General features: G+C 41.9%; 1 protein-coding gene across 4 annotated transcripts in view; it reads right to left on the bottom strand.

Annotated features, from left to right (window-relative positions):
• The window catches only part of GLRA2 (glycine receptor alpha 2), a 177690-nt gene that overhangs the window by 73974 nt on the left and 76217 nt on the right, over positions 1-27499 (bottom strand). For all 4 annotated transcript variants that reach the window (XM_028522962.2, XM_028522961.2, XM_036016453.1 and 1 more), the window contains 2 exons: positions 27275-27412; positions 25217-25431 (listed from right to left, as the gene is read on the bottom strand). In XM_028522962.2, coding sequence (XP_028378763.1) covers positions 25217-25431; positions 27275-27412 — 353 coding nt within the window. The remainder of the gene's footprint in view (positions 1-25216; positions 25432-27274; positions 27413-27499) is intronic.

Raw genomic sequence — 27499 nt, 5'->3', positions numbered from 1 at the left:
AAATCCATCCTCTGAAGCTTTATATCAGCAAAAGAAACACTGTAAGCTATGATAATAAAATACATTACACTGGTTCAATGCCCTGGGCTTTTTCTTTTGAGAGTTTGGCAGTAGGGAATGCCATACTTCTTTACCTTGCTCGAACTAACAGGCTTTGAATCCACATTTTTCCCCATAAAGAACCCTCTATTTTTTTTTTAAGAAAGCTTGACCTATTATTCGAAAGAGGGATTTTCCAAATATCTACATTGCCCCCATTAGTTTATTAAAATTCATGCCCCTTAATTTCTCTATTCCTAAAAGCATCCCCTTCATTTCTTTGATTAGCCCATTAGTCTATGTAAACTCCAGTTTTCCATTAAACCAAGCAAGAGATATGCGTTCTAGTGAGGAGAGGAGATCGGAAAGAAGAGTGTCATTAAGGCACTACCACGGGGAATATCTCTGGGGAAAAAAATCTGTGCTAAGAACTGGCAGGGCTCTCCTGCTGGCCGCAGAGGACAAGGGCAAAGCCAGGAGTACAGAGACAGTCCAGCCAGACTGGAGGCACATCTGCAGAAGCGGGGACCAGTGGGGCAGTCCATACCACAGCACAGGGCCAGCAGACCTGTTCCTAGTCGCTGTAGAGAGTGGAGCAGCGTGCCGCTGTCTTAGAGGTTTCCTTCTTTAAGGAGACTCATACTTCTATCCTCTTTCTCTTCCCAAATTCCTGAATCCGCATAGTATACTTTTCTTGTAATCCTAGAAATTTCAAGATATGTGTTATCGCCACTTTCCACCTTCCACTTTTCTAACGCTTTGTGACACCTGTGTTGTGCTTGGTGACAATGATGCATGATCCCAGCTCATTCACAGAGCTGTCATGGCACGCCTGACCTCGGCCACATCACTGCGGGAGTGAGCAAGAGCTCTTCTAAGCCAAGGAGAAAAGGGAAGTGCAAAAAGCAACATGACATTCCTGGTATGATTCAAGTTTGAGGAGAAATGATGGTCAAGCCCAACACCTGGTGAAGTCTCTCACGCTTTCACCAGAAGATGTTCTTCTCCTTGCCCCAATTATGTTATGATAATTACTGGCAGGACGGTATCAGTTGGAGCCTCCTCTTCTTGAGATTACCTCATGATCTGTAATAACGTGAGTTAATCCCTGGGTGTTTCTCAGGCTGCTTAATTTTCTTTCCCCAGTCTACTTTTATTGCTTGGCTATTTAAAAGAATGCAAAGAGAAGAAATCAAGTGTGTTAGCTTTCCATCGCCCTCTAACATATTACCACGAATTGAGTGGCTTAAAACAACACCCATTTTATTAGCTCATTCTATAGGTTGGCAGTCTGATGTACAAGGACATTTTTAGAATTCTGCCCACCACACAGGGTCGATAAGCATATGAAAAAGGATCCCGGGACTGTCTTTCCTTTGAGCCAAATAATTCTCCGGAATCATGTTCTTAAAATCCAAGAAATAGAAAGGTAAAAAAAAAAAAAACCCTTATCAAAACAAAAATCATTTTCTGCTCGACGGACATATTCATAGCAAGAAATCCATGTTGCCATAACTTAATGAATTGCACAAAAGATCCCGCCCAAGTGCAAGTCGCTGTACATTGTTATCTGAGCGTTTATGGGAAGCTTGCATCCTGATGGCGGTGGATGAGAAGGGATGCGGTTCCCTTCTGAATCTAATGAGTCAGTGGGCACCATCGCTCAGCAGTGACTGCTCCCTGTTCTCATCGCATTAGGTGACTGAAGAGCTGGGTGATTGAATGATCATACCTGGTTGTGCCTTAAAATGTCTCTCTCCCAAAAAATTGTTTCTGACACGACATTGGCACACACAAAGGGGTAGAGATAAAGACTTATTTCTTCCAGGATTGGGAAGAGCAGATTCTCATTAGCGGGAGAACTGCCAGGCACCTAGCCTAGGCAGATGGACTTAATGAGAGAAAATGCCCGTTGCCCCTTTTACGTTATCGACAGAGGGGAAGTGCTCTTACTTAGCCAATTTCTCCCCTGCCACTTTTGACTGGTGCTCTCTGGCTATTGGGATGTCCTTGAGTATATAACCTTTATGAGAGTGCATTATAGATTTTACGAAATGATTCTTGTGGAACCCACGTTTCCATTTTATTAAAGTGTTTTTGCGTCCTGGGCTGCCTAGAAGGAGAGCTGCTCTTTTTATCCTAAATCTTTTAGTTCCTATTCAGAGCCAGACCGAACAATTTACAAGTCATGAATATGTATAATTTGGCCTGGGGTCCTCCAAGCCAAATGGACCAGAAAGAACATTTCAACAGGCTTTAGTGATCATTTCAGTGGTCATTTCACACGGCGAGTTCTGGAGATTCACATCCAGTCTCCCAGTTTTTGTTTGAGCGGTCCAGATCCCCATGTGAATGACTCCCCCAATTCATTAGATAATGTTCTAACCTTATCTTCGTTGAACAGACGCGACGAGGGCTTAATCTGGCACCCCAAGTAATGTTACCAATAACTACTACTTACTGAGGCCTTGCCGTACACTCCGCTCCACTCTGAGAGCGTTATATAGGTTAACCCCATGAGCTCCGCAACACCATGAGGCAAGTGTGTCGTGGTCCCCATTGTACAAAGGAGGTTTCAGAGGCAGGTAAATAAAACTGATATCATGTGACTTGACCTCAGGCTGTGCTCTGAACCCCTGAACTGTAAGGGATTTTATCTCACTTCTGATCATATATGCAGGGTGGGAATCCTACCACATAGAATTCTGTACTGGAAGAAAAATGGTCATTTTGAAATCCCTGTTTTTGAAAACACCACAGAGAACTGCTTAAAAGGCAAAAGTTATTACCCCTGACAAATCTCTTTAGATCGGTTTACTAACATCATGTAGAACTCAACACATGTATTCAGATAATAGAGTTCAAACCAGAACTTGTGCTTGGGTAACAATGGAACAAGCACTTCACAAGGGAAGGTAACTAATGACCAATGAGCATATGAAAAGGGGCTCATCATCTTTAGCCAGTAGGGCTATGCAGGTTAAAACCACAATGAGCTACCTCTGAATAACATCCGAATGGCAAAAATCAAGAATCAAGACGGACAGTCATGAGTGTTGATGCCAACGTGGGGCCACTGGACCTCTCGTACACCGCGTCAGTCCACTGGGAAAACGGTTACTATACATGGGAGCCAAGCATAGTCATACCTTGGCCGATACATTCTCAAGATACAGGAGTGTATGTGCCCATGGACATTATGCATCAAATGTCGTAACAGATTTAAAACACAATATACTGATTCCTGGAAGTGATGCCTATCTACAGGAGAATGGACAACAAATGGGACAAATTACAGTTACACAAACAACGTGGGTACGTCCCATAGAAATTATGTTCTGTGAAAGAAGCCAGTCACAAGAGAATACATAGTATAAAATTTCGTTGATATGAAATTCAAGAAGAGGCGAAAGAAGAGGCTAATCTACAGTTAAATAAATCAGAACGCTGGTTACTTCTGAGGGGGGCGGCAGTGACTATAAAGGGAAAATAAACTTTTGGGGGCACTGGAAATATTGATATGAAGCATATACATATATACATGTAAAAATTCACTAGGCAGTCTACTTAACACTACGGCATTTTAAGCACTTTAATGTGTTTTGGGTTTTTTTACTCCAATGAGAAGGGACGGAAGTTCTGGGCCTGGGAAATTTTTCACTTGTGATAGAACAGCACATTTTAGCTTTCTTCATTTCCCTTTTCACTTATAAGATATTCTTTTCCTTATGGTGAAGTAGTACACTTGTTGATTATTTTTCTTATGAGTTTACCACGTAATTTTACATGGTAATTTTTTTGTTGTTGTTTACAAGATACCACGTATCTTCCAAACAAACTGGGGAGGCATCGCACATTTCCTCCCTTAACAATGCCTGCTATTTGTTGCCCATCTCTTGGTAAAGCAATGGACAGTCTCCCTCCCCAGCCTTCCCCTTCTCCTCTGCCTTCTCCTTTTTCTTGCCACAGCCACAGATGTCTAACAAAAGCAAGCATTAAATAAAATATATACCCATTTAAAATGTGTATCTCCGTGCTGTGGTTTGGGTCGGATGCTGCTATACTATGATCATGCAAAGGGGAGGAAGCCATGCAATGGCATGGAAACAGAGATGCAAAATATTCTTCCAAGTAGGTGCTCAAGTTGAATTTCAGTATTAAAATACTGATAGGATTACCAGGTATGTGAAAATCACGTAGAAAATATATTTCATACATCATAGAAAATTTTCTTCACTATGACTATTTTGACATCTATTTCGACATCTATTTCAGCATCAGCTGTTCTTTTTTATGATTAAGTATTCTGGAAAGTAATAGAAGTATCCAAGTTTTAAAAAAGGTCTATAGAAATGTTCACATTAAAGACAAAAAGAGCAAATATAGCAAACAAACACATGGGGATTTATTTCAATAGGGTTGAATTTTCCTCAAGTTTGGACAGATTCCAGTCTTTTTGTGGGCTTTCTGGTGGAATTGCTAATGAAGGGCAGCCTTGAGGAGTAGGAAACAGGGGCATGAGGCTCAGAGCTGAGAGCTGGCATTAACAATGGCCCCTGGGGTTCCCGTGCTGACACTCACACAGGAAAAGTCTTGTCGCTGAGTAGTGAAAACCATAACTTAAGCACGGGAAGGAATTTTTTCTAAGAGGGTTAAATCACCTCATTCAACTAATGAAATGTTGAGGATTTCCTTGCCTCTGCTGTGGGATTTCCTCCAATGGGAAGACCCCAATCTTGCTTTAGTCATTCATTCGACAAATAGGTATCAAACAGCTGCTTCATACCAAGCCGCGTCTGTGCCGGGTGCCCAGTGCGTCCCTGTCTCTATGAAGTGTATGGCCTACAGTGCCATACGCTCAGCGCTGGGGATGTGACTCCTATTAAGAGTCTCCTGGGAAGGAAAGTTGGGGTGGTGTCCTGAGAAAGATGGACTGGAGTTTGAAGGAAAAGAGAAGAGAATGATCTTTTATGCAATATGCCATGCAAGACTTGACTTACAGACTGTGTTATGAAAGACAGACCAGCAGCTTTAAGAGGTAGCTATCCTAACACTAGCTTGACCAAGGGCACAAACAGCTAACGAGGGGTTCAGACCCAAGGAAATCTGAACCCCGGCTATTTTATTGTACTGTGGAAGACTGCCTCACCACCACCCTTCCCAAGGATCCTTGGTCAACATACCTTTTCATGTTTTAATTTTTTATGGTTATTCAATTACAGTTGTCCCCAGTTTTCCCCCATTACCCTCCCCTGCCCTATATGGAACCATAAACAACCCCGAATAGCTTCGGCAATTTTGAGAAAAAAGAACAAAGTAGGAGGGATCACAATATCTGATATCAAACTACATGACAAGGCCACTGTAATCAAAACAGTCTGGTACTGGCACAAGAATGGACACGTAGATCAATGGAACAGAATAGAGAGCCCAGAAATAAACCCATGTCTGTATGGTTAGTATTTGTCAAAGGGGCCAGGAGCATAAAATGTAGTAAAAATAGCCTCTTCAACAAATGGTGTTGGGAGATCTGGAGAGGTACATGAAAAAAGAATGAAACCCGACCACCAATGTACACCATACAGGAAAATAAACTTGAGATGGATAAAAGACTGAAATGTAAGGCATGACACCACCAAAGTCCTAGAGGAGAACATAGGCAGGAAAATCTCAGATATTCCACGCAGCAATATTTTGACTGATATGTCCCCTAGAGCAAGGGACATAAAGGAAAGAATAAGCAAATGGTTCTTCATCAAAATAAAAAGCTTCTGCACGGCTAAAGAAACCATCATCAAAATAAAAAGGGAATCAAACATATGGGAAAATATACTTGCCAATGATACCTTGGACAAGGGTCTGATCTCCAAATTATATAAAGAACTCACAGGACTCCACACCAGGAAGACAAACAATCCAAATAAAAAATGGGCAAAGGACCTGAACAGACACTTCTCCAAGGAGGACATACAGAGGGCCCAGAGATCCATAAAAGGACACTCAGCATCACGAGCCATCAGAGAGATGCAAGTTAAAACCACAATGAGATAGCACTTCACACAAGCCAGAATGGCCATCATAAACAAAGCAACAAACAACAAGTGTTGGAGAGGATGCGGAGAAAAGGGAACCCTAGCGCACTGTTGGTGGGAATGCAGACCGGTGCAGCCACTGTGGGAAACAGTATGGAACTTCCTCAGAAAACTAAAGATGGAACTGCCTTTTGACCCAGCAATTCCACTGGTGGGACTATACCCTAAGAATCCTGAAACACCAGTTCGAACCTTCCTTTTCATAGGCTGCAGTACTTCAAAGAAACCACATAGTAAGTAGCTGTGGTGTGGTTTTATCTACATGCTGAAAGTGCCAATTCAGTAATCCCTTTCCATCTGACACAGAGTGCTGGAGTTCAAGGGCGTTGGATTAGTGCATAGGAGACATGCAACTGTGACCTTACACTTTATACAGTGAAACCGTCCCTGGGTACCCTTCTCTTACCCATAAATGGCAGGAATAGCATTTGACTTGTTTATGTCCAAGAATTGTTTTGATAATTAAAAACTAACAGAAAAGAGATTTGAATACTACAAACATTATGTAAAAATAAGGAATTATTATTAATAGGATTAGCTTATCTTTTAAAACTAGCATAGATGTTGTGTATTTTCCTTTCAGTGTTTTAAAGGGTTTTTTTTTTTCGTTCTTGTATGATTTTTATTTTTGTGGCTCATGTTTTTAGAGCTACGTAGAAATTGATATTTATGTTCTTCAATATGTGTACTATTATATATGTATCCCTTATATGAAACCCGCAGGAGCTTTTAAGCACTGTAATTCAGGCTTTTTCAGGTTTTATTAAGGTAATACCGTCACATACGCAATTTATTACATATTACTTACTCCTAGTGGGACTTAGGGAAGACCCTATAATCAAACGCATTAACATTTCTTTGGCAAACGGTATGAATATTCGCTCTAAATATGTAGAGCCTATAATTAGCCTCCCATCAGTTCGATACAGGTTTGCTGCCAAATGAGCTACGGAAAGCCTTTTGGTTTTCCGAGCTTTGGGGATTTCACAAGTGTGGGTAAGGGATTGTGAACCTGTGCATTTTCAGAAATGCTAAATATTGATGTTTCGTATTAAGTCTGTGCTCCCCCCTCAATCTCAGGTGCTTTATGGTCATTCCTTTATTGGGTGGGAGCTACCCTGCCCTCTTTTCCGCTCTCCACCCTGTGAGAAAATCCTCCTCTTCTTCACCTCCCCCTCCCTGTGGCTCCCCATCATCCACAGGGGAGGGTCTCTGGGCATGTAACTCTCTTTCCTTGATGGAAAATGATTGGTCCAGGGTGAACAGGCAGCCTAAGCTAGGCTAATTAGAGTCCTTTCCTTGAACCTGCCTATGCCAACTAATGAAAAGAGAGGTGGATGCCTGTTCTGAGTCCCTTGCCTCTGGGAATTTGGAAATAGGCCAGAAAGAAAGAGAGAGCAGTCCCTGTTCAGGTGTCTGGGATTATACAGCGTGAATATCCTGGCATTGTCTATGGTCAGGCTTTCTACCCTGTGTGGATAAGGGATAAAGAAGAGGGAGAGAATAGAACAAATTAGGTCCCTGAGAGAGGGAGAGAGGGAGAGAGGGAGAGAGGGAGAGAGGGAGAGAGGGAGAGAAGGAGAGGGAGAGAGGGAGAGGGAGAGGGAGAGGGAGAGGGAGAATTCCCGTAGCCTTTTTCATCTCTCTAATCCAGGTTGGATGCCCAGGCACACATTACTTCTTAGATTCTACAAGACATTTCAGTTGTTTAAAAACAGGTATCACTTTTTAAATATTTTTAAAGGTTTACAGTAATGTTGGATTTATAGAGAGGGCAAAGATAACACAGGTGATTTCCATATACCCTACACTCAGTTTTCTGTAATGTTAACATCTGATTGGTATGGTCCAATTTGTTGCACCTAATGAACCAATTGTGATACTTTAGTTTTTACCAACTTTTTGTCGTTGGTGTCCATCTCTACCATCTAGGATGCCATATTACATTAAATCATTGTCTCTCCCCAGGCTTCTATGCGCTGTGACCATCTCTCAGACTTGTTTTTTATGACCTTGGCAGTTTGGGGGCTTATTGGTTAGGCATTTTATGGAATGCCCCTCCACTGGAAACTGATGTTTTTCCCGAGATCACGAGGGTGCTGGGTTTGGGGGAGGAAGACCACAGAGTTCAAGTTTCCTCCGCATCCTATTATCAAGGGTGTATACTGTCAACATAGCATCACCGTTGACGTTGTTGCTCTCCTGACTGAGGTAGCGTGCACCAGGATTCTTCACTGTGAAGGGACTCTTTTTTCCCCTTTCCATGCTGTCTTTGGAAGGAAGTCACTATGCATGACCGGTATTCAGGGGGGGAGTTATGTTCCTCCTCCTTGAGGGTTAACTATCTACACAAATCACTTAGAATACTTCTGTATGAGAAATTTGTCCACTGTCCTCAACTATTTTTATCCAATCATTTGTTTATATCGGTATGAACTCATGGTTATTTATTTTATGATATGGGTTATAATCGAATACCATATTGTTCATTTTGTTTCTTAAATTGGTCTAGCTTTGACCCCTGGAACTCATTCAGGTGGTTTTTGTGTCTCTTTGACATATCCCTTGCATTATGGTTTTCTTTCTTTGTTTTCTTTGTCCTTAAACCCAGCGTTGGGATGGCCATGGAAGACCAGGAGCAGTGGTTCTACATGGGCACTAGGGAAAGCGTGTCTTTGCTTTCAAATCAAACTGCAACATCTGATCCCCATGATTTCTAGATGAGAGGCATATTCAAAACTCCTCGTAAGGCATTGTTTCTAATAGAGATAACATGAGGCACACATTTCACATGACCCGATCAATTTCACATAAAGAGGAAATGAACACTTCTCTGGAGACTGTCAAAGACCACAGCCGAACTTGTCTTGCATTCTCCTCGTTTGAAGTGTGCATTCTCTTTTTACAGTCCATTTTCTTCTGAATAGTTACATGGACTCTGGCCCTCATGTTTCTCTTACTTGTTTATTGTGACATTTACTAGCCAAAGAAGCATTCCTCCTCATAAGCCACCACCTACATAGTCTCACAGACACGCAGGTGTTATGCTAACAGATCCTGCTGATGGATGGTGTCACTATTTGTGCCCAGAAATCTTCATTAAATGATTCCGGCCCTCTTGTCTCAGCCACACACACGTGCTCGGGCTCCATTTCTGCTGTCTGTCTTCCTTTCCTCAGTGGACGTGGCAAAGTCGATATATGATTCTACAGTTATTTACTCTCATTGTAGTTCAGAAGGTTCATTTAAATGCTAACTGCTTAATTCTTTTCTTGAAGAAACTGCTTAAAACCCATGTCTTTGTGGAACACCGTACATTTTACAAAATGATTTCCGTGCAGATACCAGCAATTGCAGGAGGATTTGAGAATCTTTTTCAGCTCTCCTGTCTTCTCAGGTTAAACTTGCCATAGGCAATTTTGTCTGCTGTTACATAATTAATAGAACACATAAGATTTTCCCTGATTTCCTCAGCTTTATTTTTCATTTTCATGCCATACTGATTTAATTTTAACCCATTTAAATTATTTATTCAAAATTCCATGCGAAAATGTATTCAAACATAAAGATTAATTCATTTAATTAACCTTTTGATTAAAAAATAAAACCCCAGTACTTATCTGTATGGATTTTCTCCTTGAAATAGACTGTAGAGAATTACAACTTAGAAGCTGTATTTCAAGTGGCTACTAATTATGGTCAAATCTACATGATGAAGAAATCAAAGGAATTAATCCATTGCAAACTCTCTTACCAAACCTCTTGTTGAAAATAAAGGTGCTAGTGTTGTAACGAGTGAGCATTTCCACTCGGTGTCTGTCAGCTGGTCTTTAAACTATTTCTGCAGGGCCTCGGGGTCTAGTTCGTAGGCCCAAATGGTTTGGGCTGAAGTGGATGGTTTCATTTATTAATTCCACAAATAATTTTGCTCCACTGCTGAGTTTCATATCTGCGCTGGAAACAGTGGAGATTCAACAATGAGCAATATATAATCATTGCCCTAAATGTCAAGATTGTCTAGCAGAGGAACAAAGGGAAGTGCGAAAATAACCGTAATATAAGGCAGAATGAGATAAAGGACCAAAGAAAGGCACTTAACCACTCAAGAAAAGGAAGACGTTACTCCTGTCTGGGACAATCCAAAGGGCTTACATTTTCTGACTTCCCATCTCACCTGTGTGTATAACCAGCATTCCAGCTAAGTAGGGCTCTGCTGTCCCCCACATCTTCAGTGCTTACTCATCTCTGGTGTTTATTTCATGTCTTCCCCTGTCATTTCTGCTTATTGCAATTCTACCAAATCTTTTAAAAAATTCTTTTTTACTGTTTATTTATTTCTAGAGAGAGGAGGAGGGAGGGAGAGAGGAAAAGAAACATCAATGTGTGGTTGCCTCTCCAGCGCCCCCTACTGGGGACTTGGCCCACAATCCAGGCACGTGCCCGGACTGGGAATTGAAGCAGTGATTCTTTGGTTTGCAGGCTGGCGCTCAGTCCACTGAGCCACACCTGCCAGGTGAATGAAACCCATGTAAAGTAAATAAATAGCTATGTGTTTTACGTGAGAGCATCCAGGGGGGCAAGCAGTTAAGGGAAATTAACATGTGAAGAGGAGTTTCTGACCAGGAGATAAGGTCCCCTCTTCGGAAAGCAGTCCAGAGTGTGTTATAGAAAAAGAATTAAGAATAATTAATCAATTATAAGCCTAAGCATGTTTGACTATAACACTTGGAAGCAAATCTTTTGATGAAACATTTTGTAGAGCAAAACTGATGTACCCCCCTAAGATATTATTTGTGCCCATACATACCAATTATTAATGTTTTTACAAAACATTTGTTCTCAGTCTTAGATTTCATAGACCATTTATTTAGTAAATGTGGTCTTCATTGATTAGAACAACTGTGCTCTTAGCATTTACAAGCTAATGCTGGTTCTGATAATTATTTCAATTATCTAAGTTGTCACATTCAATTTATTTACATCCCATGTCAATTTTTTTTTTTTAAAAAATCAAGGATTCAAAACCATGGCATCAACTTCCACTTAAGGCCAAGATAAAGTAACAGGGACCAGATTTACCCTCTATCCTGAATTAACTACAAAAATTGGGACAAAACATGGAAAGGTGGTTTTCAAGACATGAGACATTAGGCGAAAAGGACAGTGATTCCCCAAAACATGGAAAATGAATGAGATCAGCCCTGCTCCAGCTCCAGCTCGCTGTCTTGAGAGAGTTTGCAGGTCATGATGCAGAGAGGAGGCACCTGAGCAGAGCTCAACGGACTCCCGGAATTGAAGAGATGGAGCTGAGGGTCTGCAGGGAGCGCAGGAGCCGGAGTTCACAGGGTGGGAGCTGAGGTTGGAGAGGGCCAGTCAACCTCACGGAATTAGGAAGAAGGCCGAAAGAGAGAAAAGCTTCAAGAGCAGATGGGACAAATAAAATAGTAGATTTAACCCTAACCACATCAGTAGTCACGTTAAATGTCAATGGTCTCAACATCGAATTAAGAAACCTCTGGCTGGGGTTTCCTGCCAAGGGCCCATGGTCATGGACCCACAGGTTGGCGGGGTCACAACAGTGGGGCTGCCATTACTGTTTGCTGTTGACACCAGTGGACTCCCCCACTACTTCTTGGGTTCAGGTGGGCACTGCTTGATCCATCGTGCGCTGACAGTAACCCTGAATCAGGAAGGATACTTTAGCATCCAGTGACACTATTCTTGGGTGTGTAAGCTACAAATCGGTGCTTCTTGTGTTCCCCGTGCCTTGTGGAGGATGCTTTTCCATTGTTCCTCCAGCCTCCCTCGCCTAGTACTGCAGTCTGAGGCACAGGTGCCAGGTTATACTCAAAACTCCTAGTTCTCCCAATCGTGAGATGTCCTTTGCTCAAGCCTGTGAACCCTCATTTTTAATTCCCTTAAGATGAGTTCTCCTCCAGTACTCCACTTTTCCTTCATTTCTGGCTCCAGCAATGCCTTACATATATAGTTAATCACTATGTCCCATTAATTCCATCTCCAAACTTTATCTCAAAGTATCCATTTCTTTTCACCCCCATAGACAATACCCTATCGAAGCCATCTCCTCGTTGTTGGGATCTTCCCAACCTCAAACCCTACATACTTGCATCTTCCTCCTCTGGGATCATCCTCTGCCACATCATCTAGGCACGTCTTATACTTCAGGCCTCACTTAGACTTCATTCCCTTGGGCAAAGCCTTCTTTGATGCTTGTTACATGCTTCCTTGACACCCAGGGTTACTTCTTAATAAGTATTATCAGCTGATGATGCGCTCAGTATTTGTCACTCCAGTGGGATGTGAGCTCTCTGAGGTCTGGGAGCATGTCTCTTTGACTCACCCTGCATGGTTAGTGCCAAGCATAATGGCTGGCTCTAAAAGAAGTTCAGTATAGTAGTTCATTAAATCTAAGATGCCAGTGATGGTAAAAGGCACCATGATTTTACACACCACTAAGGAAGACAAACACCTTCAATTAAACCCTGATTTGTCTTCCACTTTAAGCTGCAGCCCAATCTCAGAACCTGTGAAAATAAGGAGGAGTATGTCTTAGAATACAGGATATACTATGAATAGTAATTAAACGGAATGAATGAGGAAAGACTAATCCTATAACACATATTCTTGGATCTGCAGAGCATACTTTCTGCAGAGCCCCATCAAAAGCTCGATGCATGAACGTGGTTTGGAACCCATAATAAAATTTAGGGTAAAGGAGCATGGCCTTCTATTAGATCCAGTTACAAAATGCCAATTCCTTTTTAAAGGGCTCTTTTAATTAGGGTTACATAGGGCAAGAAATATTATTAAGTACCAATTTCTCTTTAGTATCTAGGACTTTTAATTCTCACTAATGACAAGAGGGCCGTTAGTTTCCAATTCCATAAAAAAGGATTGTTTAGAAATTGAGCAGGAGACAGACAGCAATGGGGAGCAAAATAAAGGATGGGACTGTTTCAGGGACAAGTCAGAACTGGATGGAGATTCATTATGAATCAAAACTATGAAGTATAATTTAAGAATATGGAGGATTATTTGTATTACAGATTCCTTTCAGTGCTGTCAACCAACTGCCAACCATATCCGGGGGTGTCTAACTTGTGGCCCATGGGCCGTGTGCAGCCCAGGATGGCTATGAATGCGACCCAACACAAAATCGTAAATTTACTTAAAACATGAGATTTTTTTTGTGTGATGACATGTTGCAGTGTATTTAATGTGTGGCCCAAGACAACTCTTCTTCTTCCAGTGTGGTGCAGAGGAGCCAAAAGTTTGGACATTCCTGAAACTGTAACAGGCATAAAAAGGACATGCATTTTGAAGGCTGAGGGGCCATTAATGACTATAAACTGTGAAGGAGAGTAGCACAGTAAGAGAGGAGTAGAGTTTAGGGTCCAATTAAGTTTGAATTCTAGCTTTGGCACCTATTAGTCATATAATCTTGAGTCTCAATTTATTTATCTAGAAAGTGGAACCAATAATACTTAGGTCATTTGGTTGTGGAGAGGATTACATAATATACAGGTCTTAGTACAGGTCTGGAACCTATAGTCAATAAATATCAACTTCTGTTCCATTTATTCCGAAAAAGGAAGAAGAGGAAACTGCCTATAGTGTATGAGTACTCTCTATTATTTATTCATTATTAGTGCAATCTAGATTTTTTTTAACTTTAAAAAATTATTTATTTGTAGAGAGAGAGGAAGGGAGGGAGAAAGAGAGGGAAAGAAACATCAATGTGTGGTTGCCTCTCATGTGTCCCCACTGGGGATCTGGCCTGAAACCCAGGCATGTGCCCTGGCTGGGAATCAAGCTGGTGACCCCTTGGTTCACAGGCCCATGCTCAATCCACTGAGCCACACCAGCTAGGGCTAGATTTTTAAAACATTTTTATTAAAATATTTAGGAGTACCAGGACCAAAATGTTTCTATGAGCTTAATTAGGGAACCTGTATTTCTTCACTTTACCAAGCAAACCTTATCCATGCTTTTATAAACAAAAGTTCCCACTCATATTGCAAAAGAGGGTACCAGGATCATAACTGTATGGTTCAATGAATCACTACAAAATGAACATGCCCATATAACCATAACCTAGGTCAAGACATAAAACATGACTTGCCCCTGAAGCTCCACACCTCACGGTTTCTCCCTATACTTGTATACTTGCCAGATCCAGCCATCGTTCTGGTTTAATACCATAGATTAATTTTGTCTGTGAACGTTTTGTGCTTGTTCACTTTTCCTCAGCATCTGATTTGAGCGATTCATCTCTGTTATGTGTAATTGCAGTTCTTACATTTTGGTTTCCATCTAGCATTTCATTGTATGAATGGACCACGATTTAACCATTTTATTGTTGATGGCCACCCAATCTGCTTTTGTTAAAACCTTTTAGCTTCCATTAAATGGTGCATAATTATTTTTATCTGATTGAGCTCTTAACATAATCATATCTGTCAGTTGATAAAAGTGATGGTTAGAATGGCTATTGCTGATAGAACAGCAACTGAGTTCAGTTAGAAAGTCTGCTGAGGGAGACTGTGTAATGGAAGCCTCAGGAACCATTATAACATTCGTAATAGGAAAGAAGAAAGGACAATAAGGCAAGCATTGTCTGTCTTGTCATCAAAATGATGCAAGAGGTGCCAGCTGCATACGATCCACAGTGAATGCAATACATGTAGACAAAAGACAGGAGTTTCAGAGGCTGGTAAATAACCTCTCACAGTCAAAATCTTCCACCTATTGTTAGCATGGCATGGACAATATGCTGGAACTGAAAGTTCTTAGTTCTTCATTTGGGAACATTTGAATTGATCAGTGGTTTGAATCTGCATTCTTCACTTGATAGAAACAGAACTGTGGGCAAATGGCTTAACCTCTTTAGGTTTCAGTTTTCCTACCTGTGAAGTGGTGATGTGAAAGAGTACTTACGTCATCTGTGTGCTGTGAGACAGCCTATGTGAACGGTTTGACACAGTGGCGGGCATGGAGAAGGAACTGTTAACTATGAAGGATGGTGTGGCATAATGATTAATCCTACCAATTTAGAGTCGGCTGCCTGCATCAAAGCCTAGCTCTGTGTGAATTTGAGCAAGCTATTCAAGACCTTTGTGCCTTAGTATCCTTATCTACAAACTGAAGATAGTAGTAATGTCCAGTTTATAGTGTTGTCATGAAGTTTAAGTGAATATATATTCTGTACATGTGAACACAGTGAAAGCATTTCCCCAGACAACAACAAGACTTAGAGCCACAGTTCTCAGCCATAGCTACACATTAAAATAATCTGGGCCACTTTATCCCTGGCTGGTGTGGCTCAGTGGATTGACCGCTGGCCTGTGGACCAAAGGGTTTCAGGTTCAATTCCTCATCAGGGTACATGCCTCGGGTGCGGGCCAGGTCCCCGGTGAGGGGCATGCGAGAGGCAACCACACACTGATGTTTCTCTTCCCCTCTTTCTCCCTCCCTTCCCCTCTGTCTAAAAAAATAAATAAATAAACTCTTTTAAAAAAGAAGAACGGAGAATATTTTCTGATGTTTGGGCCCCCATGAAAGCATATGGGACTGCACCTGTGGCCTAGGGTGGCTGTAGAGAGCTCAGATGAGGACGCACCTGAATTCTTTTATCAGAATTTTAAAATCTGCTTGCATTCATACCCACTGGAGGAGCAAGGAAGGGAAATAGACGCTTGCATCGGCACACTGAGGAACCTCCAAATCAGTTGTGACTGTGCTGAGGAAGGAAAACGGAGATAGAAATAGCCTGTCTAGATGCTTTCTCATCTGAACCATTGCTGTTTTATTAATACTTCTCTGGTTAGATTGCCTATAAGAAATAGCTATCAAAGAAAAATGAATGTAATGCTACTTGATATAATCAGTCAGAGAAGTGAAACTTTTATATAAAAGTATTATTATGTTACAGTAACATAATGTAGGCAACCAGGATTCTCTGGGGTAAAGAATACTAGGTTAAGGTATCCTAGAGAAAGGTTAGAGGGATTTTTCTCAGTGACTAGGCTTTAGAGATGTATATATTCATTCATTTGCTCAACCAACACACATTTACTGAGAATATACTATAGGCTATGTGCCATTATAGGGCACAAGCCAGATAAAGATTTTTGCCTTTATGGAGCTCATAGTCATGCTAAGGAAAATAGACAATATACAATAAACATAACCCATAGTGGAGTTTCATATAAATCATGGTGTTGCTATAAGGTAGTAAATTCAGTAGGGAAACAAAACTTTAAAATAGAAAAGTTGAGTCCAATCAAAGTGCTGATGACATGTGGTGAGGTGATAATGGCCAGAGCAGGCCTTATTAAGAAGGTATGATTTGACACCATAGAAATCCTAGAGGAGAACATAGGCAGGGAAATCTCAGGTATCCCACACAACAACATTTTCACTGATACACCCCTTAGGGCAAAGGAGATAAAGGAAAGAATAAACAAAGGCTACTGCATCAAACTAAAAAGCTTCTGCACGGCTAAAGAAAACATAAACAAAGTGGAAAGGGAACCAACTGTATGGGAAAACATATTTGCCGATGATACCTCAGACAAGGGTTTGATCTCCAAAATGTATAAAGAACTCACATGACTCCACACCAGGAAGACAAGCAACCCAATTAAAAAATGGGCAAAGCACCTGAACAGATACTCTTCTTCAAGGAGGACATGCAGAGGGCCCGGAGACACATGACAGAATGCTCAACATCACTAGCCATCAGAGAGATGCAAATAAAAACCACAATGAGATATCACCTCACACCAGTCAGAATGACCATCATTAATATATGAACAAACAACAAGTGCTGGTGAGGCTGTGGAGAAAGGGAACCCTAGTGCACTGTTGGTGGGAATGCAGACTGGTGCAGCCACTGTGGCAAACAGTATGGAATTTCCTCAGAAAACTAAAGATGGAACTGCCTTTTGGCCCAGCGATCCCACTGCTGGGACTATACCCTAAGAGTCCTGAATCACCAATTCAAAAGAACCTCTGCACCCCAAAGTTCACAGCAGCATTATTTACAATAGCCAAATGCTAGAAACAGCCTTAGTGCCCCTCAGTAAGTGAGTGGATCAAAAAACAATGATACATCTACATGATGGAACTATGCGGCAGAAAGAAAGAAGGAGCTCCTACCATTTGTGACAGCATGGATGGAACTGGAGAGCATTATGCCAAGTGAAATAAGCCAGGTGGTGAAAGACAAATACTATATGATCTCATCTAGAAGTGGAACCAAGTGACAAAACAAACAAGTGAGCAAAATAGAACTCGAGACATGGAAACAAAGAACAAACTGACAGTGACCAGAGGGGAGGGGAGAGGAAGATAATGGGGGAAAGAGAGGGTAAGGGCAAGCAAAGAAACATGAATAGAGGACTCAAGGGCACGGACAGTGGCAGGGATTGACTATGGGAGTGGGAGGATTGGGTTGGGGTGAGCAAGGGGGGGAAAGGTGGGACATCTGTAATGTGAACAACAATACATTTTTTAAAAAAGGTTAGATTTGAATAAAGACTTTGAAAAGGTGGAACAGTCAGTCATGTGAGTATCTGGGGACTGAGCTTTCCAGATTCAGAGAGCAGTCCTTGCAAAGGCCCAGGAATGACCCCATGTGCCTGGCATATTTGGGAAACAGCAAGGAGGGTAGTGAGCCTGGAGCAGTGAGCACAGCACGGAGTGGTGGTTGACTAGCTGTCATCTTGGTGATTGAAATCACCAGGCTGTGGGTCTCTCATCATTCAGCAGGCTAGCATGGCCTTATTCACATGGTGGTGTTCATAGAAGCCCCAAGAGTAGCAAGATGAAACTAACTACAATACGGAAGCAGTTTTGAAGCTTCTGTTGAAGTCATATTTGTGATTGTCCCACTGGCCAAGGCAAGTTTTATGGTCAAGTTGAGTGTCAGTGTGGGAGGGGGCTCTTACCCTAAAGGTGTGGATAGAAAGAGGAGAATTTTTACAGCCACTTTGGTCAAACAAACAAACAAACCAAACCTACTACATTGTCCTTACTTTACTGAATTAATACCTCCTATTTTATGTATACGTCATTCTTGTAAAGGTCAGAAGTTTTGCTTCTTCATGTCTATGTCTCATGTGGTAGGTATAAGAACTGAAGACACTTAGGCTATATGACCCAGATAGAGTTATATCCATTTTAATGAAATGGAAAGAGAGTTCAAGATTATCCTGGACCACAAATTGCTATTTCCCCAAAACTTAGGAGCCTTACCAAGACTTGAGCAGAAGCATAGCCTGGGTAGCTTCCCTGGCTGCCAGCTTCCCCACAAAGGCTGCCAACAACATCCTTAAATTAAAGCGCCAATGGTGCCCCAGCTCTGTCCTGAGAGAATTCACCCACAGTATCTCTTTGCATATTTTTATCGCATACTTGCTACACCAATGCCTCTTCAATTGGGAAATGTCAGAGGGAAAGTTTATGATGAGGTCTCCCACATATTCAGACATCTGGCTATAAAGCCAGCCAGCCTGCGGATCAGTTTGCCAAAGCTTGGGCTTTCTGACTTTTTAATCTTTTATTGAAGAACTTAGTGGAATCCTGATTTTACAAAACAAAAAAATTTCCCAACCTTTTTCAGAAATACCTAGGAAATTCATTCCAGTTAGCTGGGCATGTGCCTGAACCAAGAAGCAATTTTCTTTTCTTTTCTTTTTTTTTTTTTTTAGATTTAAGAGAGACATCTAATCAAATCTTTATTTTAGAACTTATATAGCTACCAGTCTTAGGGCTTTCATAGTTTCTCTTACTGCAGTCTCTGGATAGAAACATCCTCATGAAGAATAAAGCAAGACCAAATGTAGCAGAACTATGGCCTCTTTTGTTTTAAACTCCAAGCTGTCCTTGGTTTGGAAGTTGATTGAAATGGTCCAGCTGGTCTTAGTTGACCAGATGGCTGAAAAGTAACGTGCAATTTCCTTCTATAGGAAATAAGGCATCTCAGCTAATAACGCCTGAAGATGCCTCTGGGTCTTTGTTCCAAGGAGAGAGTGATGGACCTGTCAGAGTCACCTGTGCACTGGTGCCATCCCAACTGTCCCCTACCAATGCTTGCTCTTGCCTCCAGAGTCTCTGAGCTGCAGCCACAAATGAGGACTCAAGACATACTTAGGAGTGCCTGCAACACATTCAGCTCTAATAGCAAATACAGAAGGAAGGAAAATAGTTGTTTAACTCTGTTTGGCCACACTCAAAGCCTGCCTGATGTCCCACAGCCTTCTATTCAATCCATCCTGATATTTTCCTGCATGTCAGCAAGACAACAACACACCCAGCCTTCAGTCTGCCACTAGGAGTTTTATGCTCCAAATGGTTAGAACATTATCAGCTGAACAGTTTCTTGGAGGTTGGCAGAGATGTATATTTTAAAAACTAGTTTTACAGCTTCAGATGCTATGATATCTATGGAATAGAAATTATGCTTGTATTCCATTATCCTGTATTTAGAGAAGAGATTGAACTTCTGAAAAACCAACCCAAACAAAACCAGACCAAACAAAGCAAAAACCACTAAAGGCTTTGGTTGGCAGGAAGGCAGGAAATGAACTTGGAATCAGTAAACACAAGTTTCTTACTTTAAATGTGTTTAAATTTTGTGAAGCATGTTGGAAACCTTCCCAGGTTGTCTTCTAGAAAAGCTCATTTTATAAGTGTAGCCCAAATGTGAGTAGGAAGTCCTCACTGCCTGGAACGACCTGTACTTCCTCCTACTTCACCTATTTCATCTGTCTGGTAGATTCAGCTCAGGCTCCCTCCTTCAGGCCTTTTTCCTGACATTGTTCTTTCTCTCCCTCCTTCTTAGACTCCTTCCCTCTTTCTTTCTTCCCACTCTCCCTCCATTTCTCCATCCTCCTTTTAAAAGTTAGGCATCTTTATTTTTTTAAGATTTTATTTTATTTATTTTTAGAGAGAGGGGAAAAAGGGAGAGAGAAAGAGAGGGAGAGAAACATCAATGTTTGGCTGCCTCTTGCACATCCCCTACCAGGGACCAGCCCGCAAGCCAGGCATGTGCCCTGACTAGGAATTGAACTGGCGGCCCTTTGGTTCACAGGCTGACACTCAATCCACTGAGTCACACCAGCCAGTGTAGGTTAGGCATCCTTCTTAATGAACGTATACAGTCATGTGTTACTTAATGACAGGGATACATTCTGTTATTGTGTCATTAGGCAACATCATCATTGTGTGAACACCAAAGAGCACTTGTACAAACCTTGAAGGTACAGCCTTCTCCACACCTAGGCTATGTTGTATAGCCTGTTACTAAAGACTAGACATTTGAAACGAATTAATTGAAGTAATGGATTTTGTGGATGTTGACAGTGCTGTGGCATTTTCCCTACTCTCCTAAAGACGGGAGGAAGGTGATTTATTTAGCCCCCTCCCCTTGTAGGAGAAGAAATGGGCATGTTTTCCACATGTCATGTATCTGCTGAGCTGCTCAAATTCCAACAAGTTGCCCTGGATCAGAGAATAAAAGAGTTCTTAGGAGAACCTGCCACATGTCCTCAGTAGTTTAGGTTTTGTATGAAAACATGGACACTCGTACTTGTTTCTCACCTGGGTAAATTATGAAGGATATAGGCTAGCTGGAAGATCCAAGGAGGTAAGGTGAAGGCAGAAGGGTTACCAGTTATTTAAGTTGCATTTCCACTGTTTAGTAAGGCAAGAATGCATGTTCTTGGTGGACTAAGTAGGTGGTGTGGAAGGTAGACAGATGTGAATCATCTTGAAAACATACCAACAAAGAGGGATGTCTACTTGGGTAAGAAGACCCCAGGAGTAAGAAGTTGCATGGGATGTGATGCTAGGAGGCGATAGCTTAGATGTGATTGTGAGACATCATCCAATTCATCTAGGAATGGTATACTGTGTGGGACCCCCAGACATCTTTAAAGAATGCAAGTTCAACTTACACGAAGATTGGGATTTGGAGGCTTGCCATTAGAGAAAGCAAGACTTAGAATACAACAGTGTCAGTCATATACAACTTTTTCCCCATCCACCCTTTCACTGTCAGCCCTCAACAATAGTGAAGTAAGTAACAGGATTGGGAAGAGAATTGGAAAATCAAGAGGAGGAACAGACAGTGTGCCCACCTCCCTGCCTATCCTCAAGCCAAAGGTCAGGCCTGAGCTGGGGGCAAGGGAGGGAAAGGCCATTGCATTGGGTGTGACTCTGAAGTTTGTTTCTGGTTAGATAAAGATCTGATAATGGGCTGTCTAAAGGACCACCAATATTTTAGCTGTCGATTAAACTGTAAAATCCACAGTTGTTCATTCTGCATCTAATGGCCTGCCATGTAGTCATTGAGAATCTATGGCATCTTACTGAAATGTCTTCCAGGGGCAGGGAAAACAGAACAAACAGAGGATGTTTAATGGCAGTGATTGGGGAAAAAACAAAGCCATCCCTTATTCAGGCCCTCTGGAACTTAACTCATTCAATAAACTGTCTACCTGTGAAAAACCCATGTGTGTACACATAATCATATGATACACTTTGGCTCTGCTCATTGGCAGGATGACTATACCCAAATAATGCGCCATCCAAAGAATGTGCTGTCTTCTATTCAAAAGGCCCTCTAGCAGTCTTCTAATATAACTTCCCATCATACTGAGAACAGTAACAGCAAAAACAGCCAGAATGAATTGAGTGGGCTAAACACGTTATCCTGGTAACACTGCATCTCATCCTCATGTAATTTTCGAAAGAGGTAGATAATATTCTCGCTTTAGAAATGAGTGAATAGGCTTGGAGAGGATGGGTGAAGTGGAAGTTCTGAGTTTTCAATCCAGGCCTGCCTGTGTTTCAAAATAGATCTTTGTGGCTATATTCTTAACTTCCCAAAGTCAACTGGAGAACTTCTGGAAAGAGGGACTTAGCTGTACTTCTTTAGAGAAATTCCATTCCTCTACTGTATATGTTATAAAATTATGAGATTCTTCCATATATCAACACTGTAATATTTTTCTGTGAAACTTTTCCCCATGGGTTCTACTTTAAGTCTACTCTATTTTCTACATGGTCTCACATGGGAGAACACGGCTGTTCATTAGTTTATTTTATCCATTCACTGAGGATATATCAATCATCTAGTCTGAATCACACACCATTTTAGGTACTGAAGTTGACATGATGAACAGGACAACGTTTTTGTCTGGATGGAACGTACATCTCATGGGGCATCTTACCATCAGGGGTGTCCAGACTGCAGTCTGCGGGCCACATGCGGCCCAGGATGGCTATAGACACAGCCCAACACAAAATGATAAATTCACTTAAAACTTTATGAGTTGTTTTGTGTGTGTGTGTGTGATGACATGCCTCAAGGTATTTAATGTGTGGTCCAAGACAACTCTTCTTCTTCCAGGGTGGCCCAGAGATGCCAAAAGGTTGGACAGCGCTGCAGAACAAACCTCATTCCCTCTAATCATCCTCAGTGCCTTCTTTTCCACATGGCAAGGTAAGATTTAAAAACTGTGTGCATATGCCTTCTAGAACTCAGTAAGACACAAACACTCATATTTGAATATATTGCACTGATCATACTTACAAAAGCCAAAAGGAAATCCTAAATATCCCAGATGGTAAAATAAATGATGATTTAACATCAGCTAGACTATTAAGTGTTTGAAAATTATGTTTACGATGGATGTTTAATGCCATGGGAAATAGTGTAGAACTGTATAAAAATGAGATCTCAATTGTCTGTGTGTGCACCTGTGTGGGTTTGCCTACAAGTGTGAGTAGAAAAAATAAAGGCTGGAAGGAAGTACACCAAAATCTTAACAGTTCTTAACTGGATGGTTAACATCGACGGTATTTTCTGCGTTTTCTATCTTTTCTATAACAAGCGTTCTTAACTGTTAAAATGCAATGTGCATGCCGATCTGTGAAGGGCATTGCCATAGGCCCTGGAACACCTTGACAGTCGGCGGAGCAGAGCATCTGCTCAGGGACTGCAGTATTTATAAATTAAAATGAGTATCTGTGTGTGTGTGGGGAGGGAGTCATTTCTTTCTCTTCCATGACTCACTTTTCATCCCATTTTTCTTTCTCACTGTCACCCGTATGAGTCACATCTCTCCACAGTGAGCTGAGAGCCAACCATGTTTAATAATAGCCCCCCAAAAATACACGTAGGAAGATAAACCTGATGGCAAAAGGGTAACCACTGTGAGTTCAGAGCCCAGAATAAAATGAGTTTCGATTATACCCTCATTTGGTTCCTGATTGTCTCTACATGCAAAGATCACTGATCAGTGACCGTGTACTTGACAATAGTTTTGACCACCGATGTAGAATTGTAATAGCTAGTAGGAATGAATGGCAAATTTACAAACACTGAAGCTCCCATTTTGAAAATAAATGGCTACTATTTTTATAGCCATAAGTGGTTGTAGGCTAAATGTCTTTGTTTTGATATTATCTGCACACAATTTGTCACCAATACCTCAGCTGTCTATTCAATTGTAAAATAAAGGGTTTTGCAGCTCTGGGTTTAATGGCATGGCACAAGTGATGGCAGTGACTAAAGAGAAATAAGCAAATGGACCTGTTTGGGAGGGGGCACAGTATGGGTTAAGATTTCTAGTAGGTAAAATTCATTGTGACTATGTAGCTGAATAAAAAAAGGCTGTTAGTATTTTTGACATCTGTATTCCAGCAGAAATATGACACAGGTATTTTGTACTATTTGTTCTAGATAATAAAAGTATTGGAGACAGATATCTTCCTTTCTCTCTTAGCATACAGCATCTAATATTTATCTTCGGAGGCCAGGCACTTGAAAAGTTTGTATAACTCTTTTCCCCAGTATCCAGTCCATCTCCATTACAGCCACAGACCTCTTTCATATGTCACCTTATCTTCCAACGCAGGAAATAACGCGGGGCATGATCTTAGCATTTCTCACCGTGTGAAATGCAGCACAACTCAACCTGAGCTCAGGCCATCAAAGATACGGGATTACATCTCCATTATTTTCTGGAACTGGGTTTTGGAGAGACTGCTGAACCAGTATGAAGCCGTATACACTGAATACTAAACTGAATTCAGACTCCTGTGAAGTCGAAGCCCATGGCTCCATGTACTCAAGGAAAGGGGGAAACACACACACAGGCGCGCTTCTGGGGAACTGGGGCCTTTCACCAGCGGGATAGGTGTCATTACTTGCTTAAGCACGATATACAAATACAGAGGGCGGGCTTGCCTCACATAACAATAGACGATGCAGCCCTTATGGAGTATTACTTGACTTGCCATTAAATGTCTACATGCCGAGCCCTTATGGAGTATTACTTGACTTGCCATAAAATGTCTACATGCCGCTGATATCCGTCCCACTCTTCTCTGGCAACCTCCCACAGTTGCCAGAACATCCACCACCTTGAAGGACTCCACTGATCTTTCTCCAGCCTACCGCGTCACTCAAAAACAGCAGTGTGTCAGCCACCATGGGAAATTAAGGCATAACAAAGATTCATGTGTATCATTTGCTGCACCCTAATATTATATATTACGTACATGCACACTGATGGAGATGGCTTTTCTGTGCAAACTTCCAGGAGCTTAATTTAAACTTTTCTTACTGTAAGTGACTTCACCAAGCATACAAACCACAATAGCTTCACCAATAAAAAGTTGGCAATACAGCCTCGGTGGCGTCAGTCTTACTCTTCTAGTTCCTGCAAGTTGAATGGCTCATCAACAACATGAGGTCAAAAGCACTCAAGGGCTCCTTCAACAGAATTCCTGAGCCACGTCTCTGCCTCCGCTCATTTGTCCTCTCTCAGTCCGATTCCCCTCTCCCCTAATGGACCTGGTTACGAAGTTACCCCATGTCCTCAGAGCTCTAATGCTCTCAAACTCAGCGCTCCATTCTCTCTGACTACATTTTTGCATCTCCAACAGTGTCACAGGATGGTAAATATTTCTGTCTTCCCAGAATCCTCCAGCCTACAAAACCTTTGACAAACTTCTCAGGTCACGTGTTGACGAGTGAGGAGATTGCTTACCTTTGGCAGAGATGCCCTGGAGCCCGAACTCTGGGTGGTCATCGTTAAAACCGTGGTGATGCCCAGTGCGACCCGGGCAGGGGCCGCATCCATGTTTATCCAAAAGGAGACCCAGGACAAAATGACTATCAGGAGGCTGGGGATATACATCTGGATCAAGTAATAGCCCATCTGGCGTTCCAGGTGAAACTTCACCTCGATGCAGGTAAACTTTCCTGGAAGGCAAGAAATGATGATTTAACATCCAATTGGAATTTATCTTTTCTGCTGTAGACTGCCACTTCATTTTAAAAATAAGAGTATCATGATGGATTTGGAAGATTTTACAAAATGCTCACCCTGCATAAGCAATTGAACTCTTTTGCAACTTAACCAGTCATAGGAAAGACAGTGTGAGGGGGAGCATGCTGAGGAGTCACTGGAGCAAAACCGTGGGGGATATTTCATTTTCAAAATCTGTGCTTTTTGCAGCTTGATTATTTAGACAGAACTTCAGAATTTGCAAGACTGCCATAAACTGACCTAGTGAAATAAAATATTCATTTTTTGTGGGGTTACACAGCATCAAATATATAACCTATCACATATATGTATAGCATATAGTATCCAGCATAAAATAGTACATTACATGTAATAGGTAATATTTGAAACCATTCCCTCTGAGGCAGTAAAGTTCACCGGGGCCTCCCAAACTACTTGAATCATTGTATATTTTTGTGATATCAGTAGCAAGAAGAAAATATATATTTGTATCATCCATGCATATAATCTAGTCATTGTGAAAGTTGCCTAGCCTTTTGGCTAATTGCTTGAGGACATTTAGAGTATTTCTAGAATCTATTTACAATGTTACACTGCCTATGAAAAAGAGTGCACGTACAGATATTAAAACTCTGAACATACTGCTGAGAGATAGATGTTCCTTCTCTCCGCCACTTTCTCCCTCTTTAACTGGCTGGGAGTTAGAGCCCCAGAAGGTAATTTGGCCTAGTCCACACCAATTACAAGAGATAGGATTCTTCCTGGTCAGGAGGTTGGATTCTTCCTGGTCAGGAGGAAGAACCCTGGGAATCAGGTTGCATTTGCTTTGCAGGGAGCACCATTGACTGCTGAAACAAGTGTTCGTGGACCATTCTGCTCAGCAAGGGACATGGAGCAGTCACGGCACGAACCATCATGTCTCAGTTGCCCATGCACAGTCAGCTTCCATGCTGTCAGAACTGGGACATTTGTATGAAAAGCCATCAATTGTACTGAGCAGGCCTAATATTCCAGGTAACAGCAGATGCCCACTGTTGCTACCAACTCAGATTCTTCCCCCACCCCGTGCGTCTGTCAGCACCACTGACAATGCTTGTCTTCCGAGCCCGCTGAATCCTTGCCAGCTGACTTTCCTCCAAACTCCTCTTATTGTCCAGTGCCGGAGAGCACAATAGCCGTGTTCCTGGGTTCGCAATGATCTATGTTATTACTCCTCTCTTCCACTGAGACAGACAGTGCGAATTGCCTGTGCAATTGCCAGTGAGGATTCCATGCCAGAAGGGGCTGCCAGGGAGCTGGCCAGAGTTTACATGCTTTCTGCACCCCTTACAAGGTCTCGTACACCTTTTCTCAGACTTGTTGACAGAAGATGGTCAGCAAGAGAACAGCAGAAGACTCCCAGATCATTTTCCTTCTCTCTCTGTTTTGGAAACATTCTCTGTTGTGCTCACTGACCTATTCCAGAGGGGACAGACATCTTATCTGTGGAGTGGGTGTGTGGCTAAGCGCAGGCCCCTCCCTTTAGCTCCATTTTCTTGGTAAATATGCAGCAATTAAAGCGTTAGCAGCTGACACGCCCTGGCTGGTGTAGCTCAGTGGATTGAGCACGGGCTGCGAACCAAAGTGTTGCAGGTTCGATTCCCAGTCAGGGTACATGCCTGGGTTGCAGGCCATGACCCCCAGCAACCGCACATTGATGTTTTTCTCTCTCTCTCTCCCTCCCTCCCTTCCCTCTCTAAAAATAAATAAATAAAATCTTTAAAAAAAAAGAGCGTTAGCAGCTGAAAGAAAACTTACCAGTATTGTAGTGTTTTGTGCAGTAGCCGAGTTCCTTCTCTTCTTTCAAAATAAACTGAGGCAGCGTCAGTCCTTCGGCAACTTGAACTGGACCATCGCTCAGCCACTCAAATATCAGGTCATTCATCGTGTACCCAACTGGCGTAAACAAAGCACAGTGAAAACGTGAATGCTGCTTTGCACGAAACCTTGCAAGATGGGCCATATAAAGAGACAAATAAGCAA

Source organism: Phyllostomus discolor, chromosome X, assembly GCF_004126475.2.
Source record: "Phyllostomus discolor isolate MPI-MPIP mPhyDis1 chromosome X, mPhyDis1.pri.v3, whole genome shotgun sequence".
Classification (NCBI taxonomy): Eukaryota; Metazoa; Chordata; class Mammalia; order Chiroptera; family Phyllostomidae; genus Phyllostomus; species Phyllostomus discolor.
Note: the sequence above shows the minus strand (reverse complement) of the source record. Positions and strands in the feature narration are given on the sequence as shown.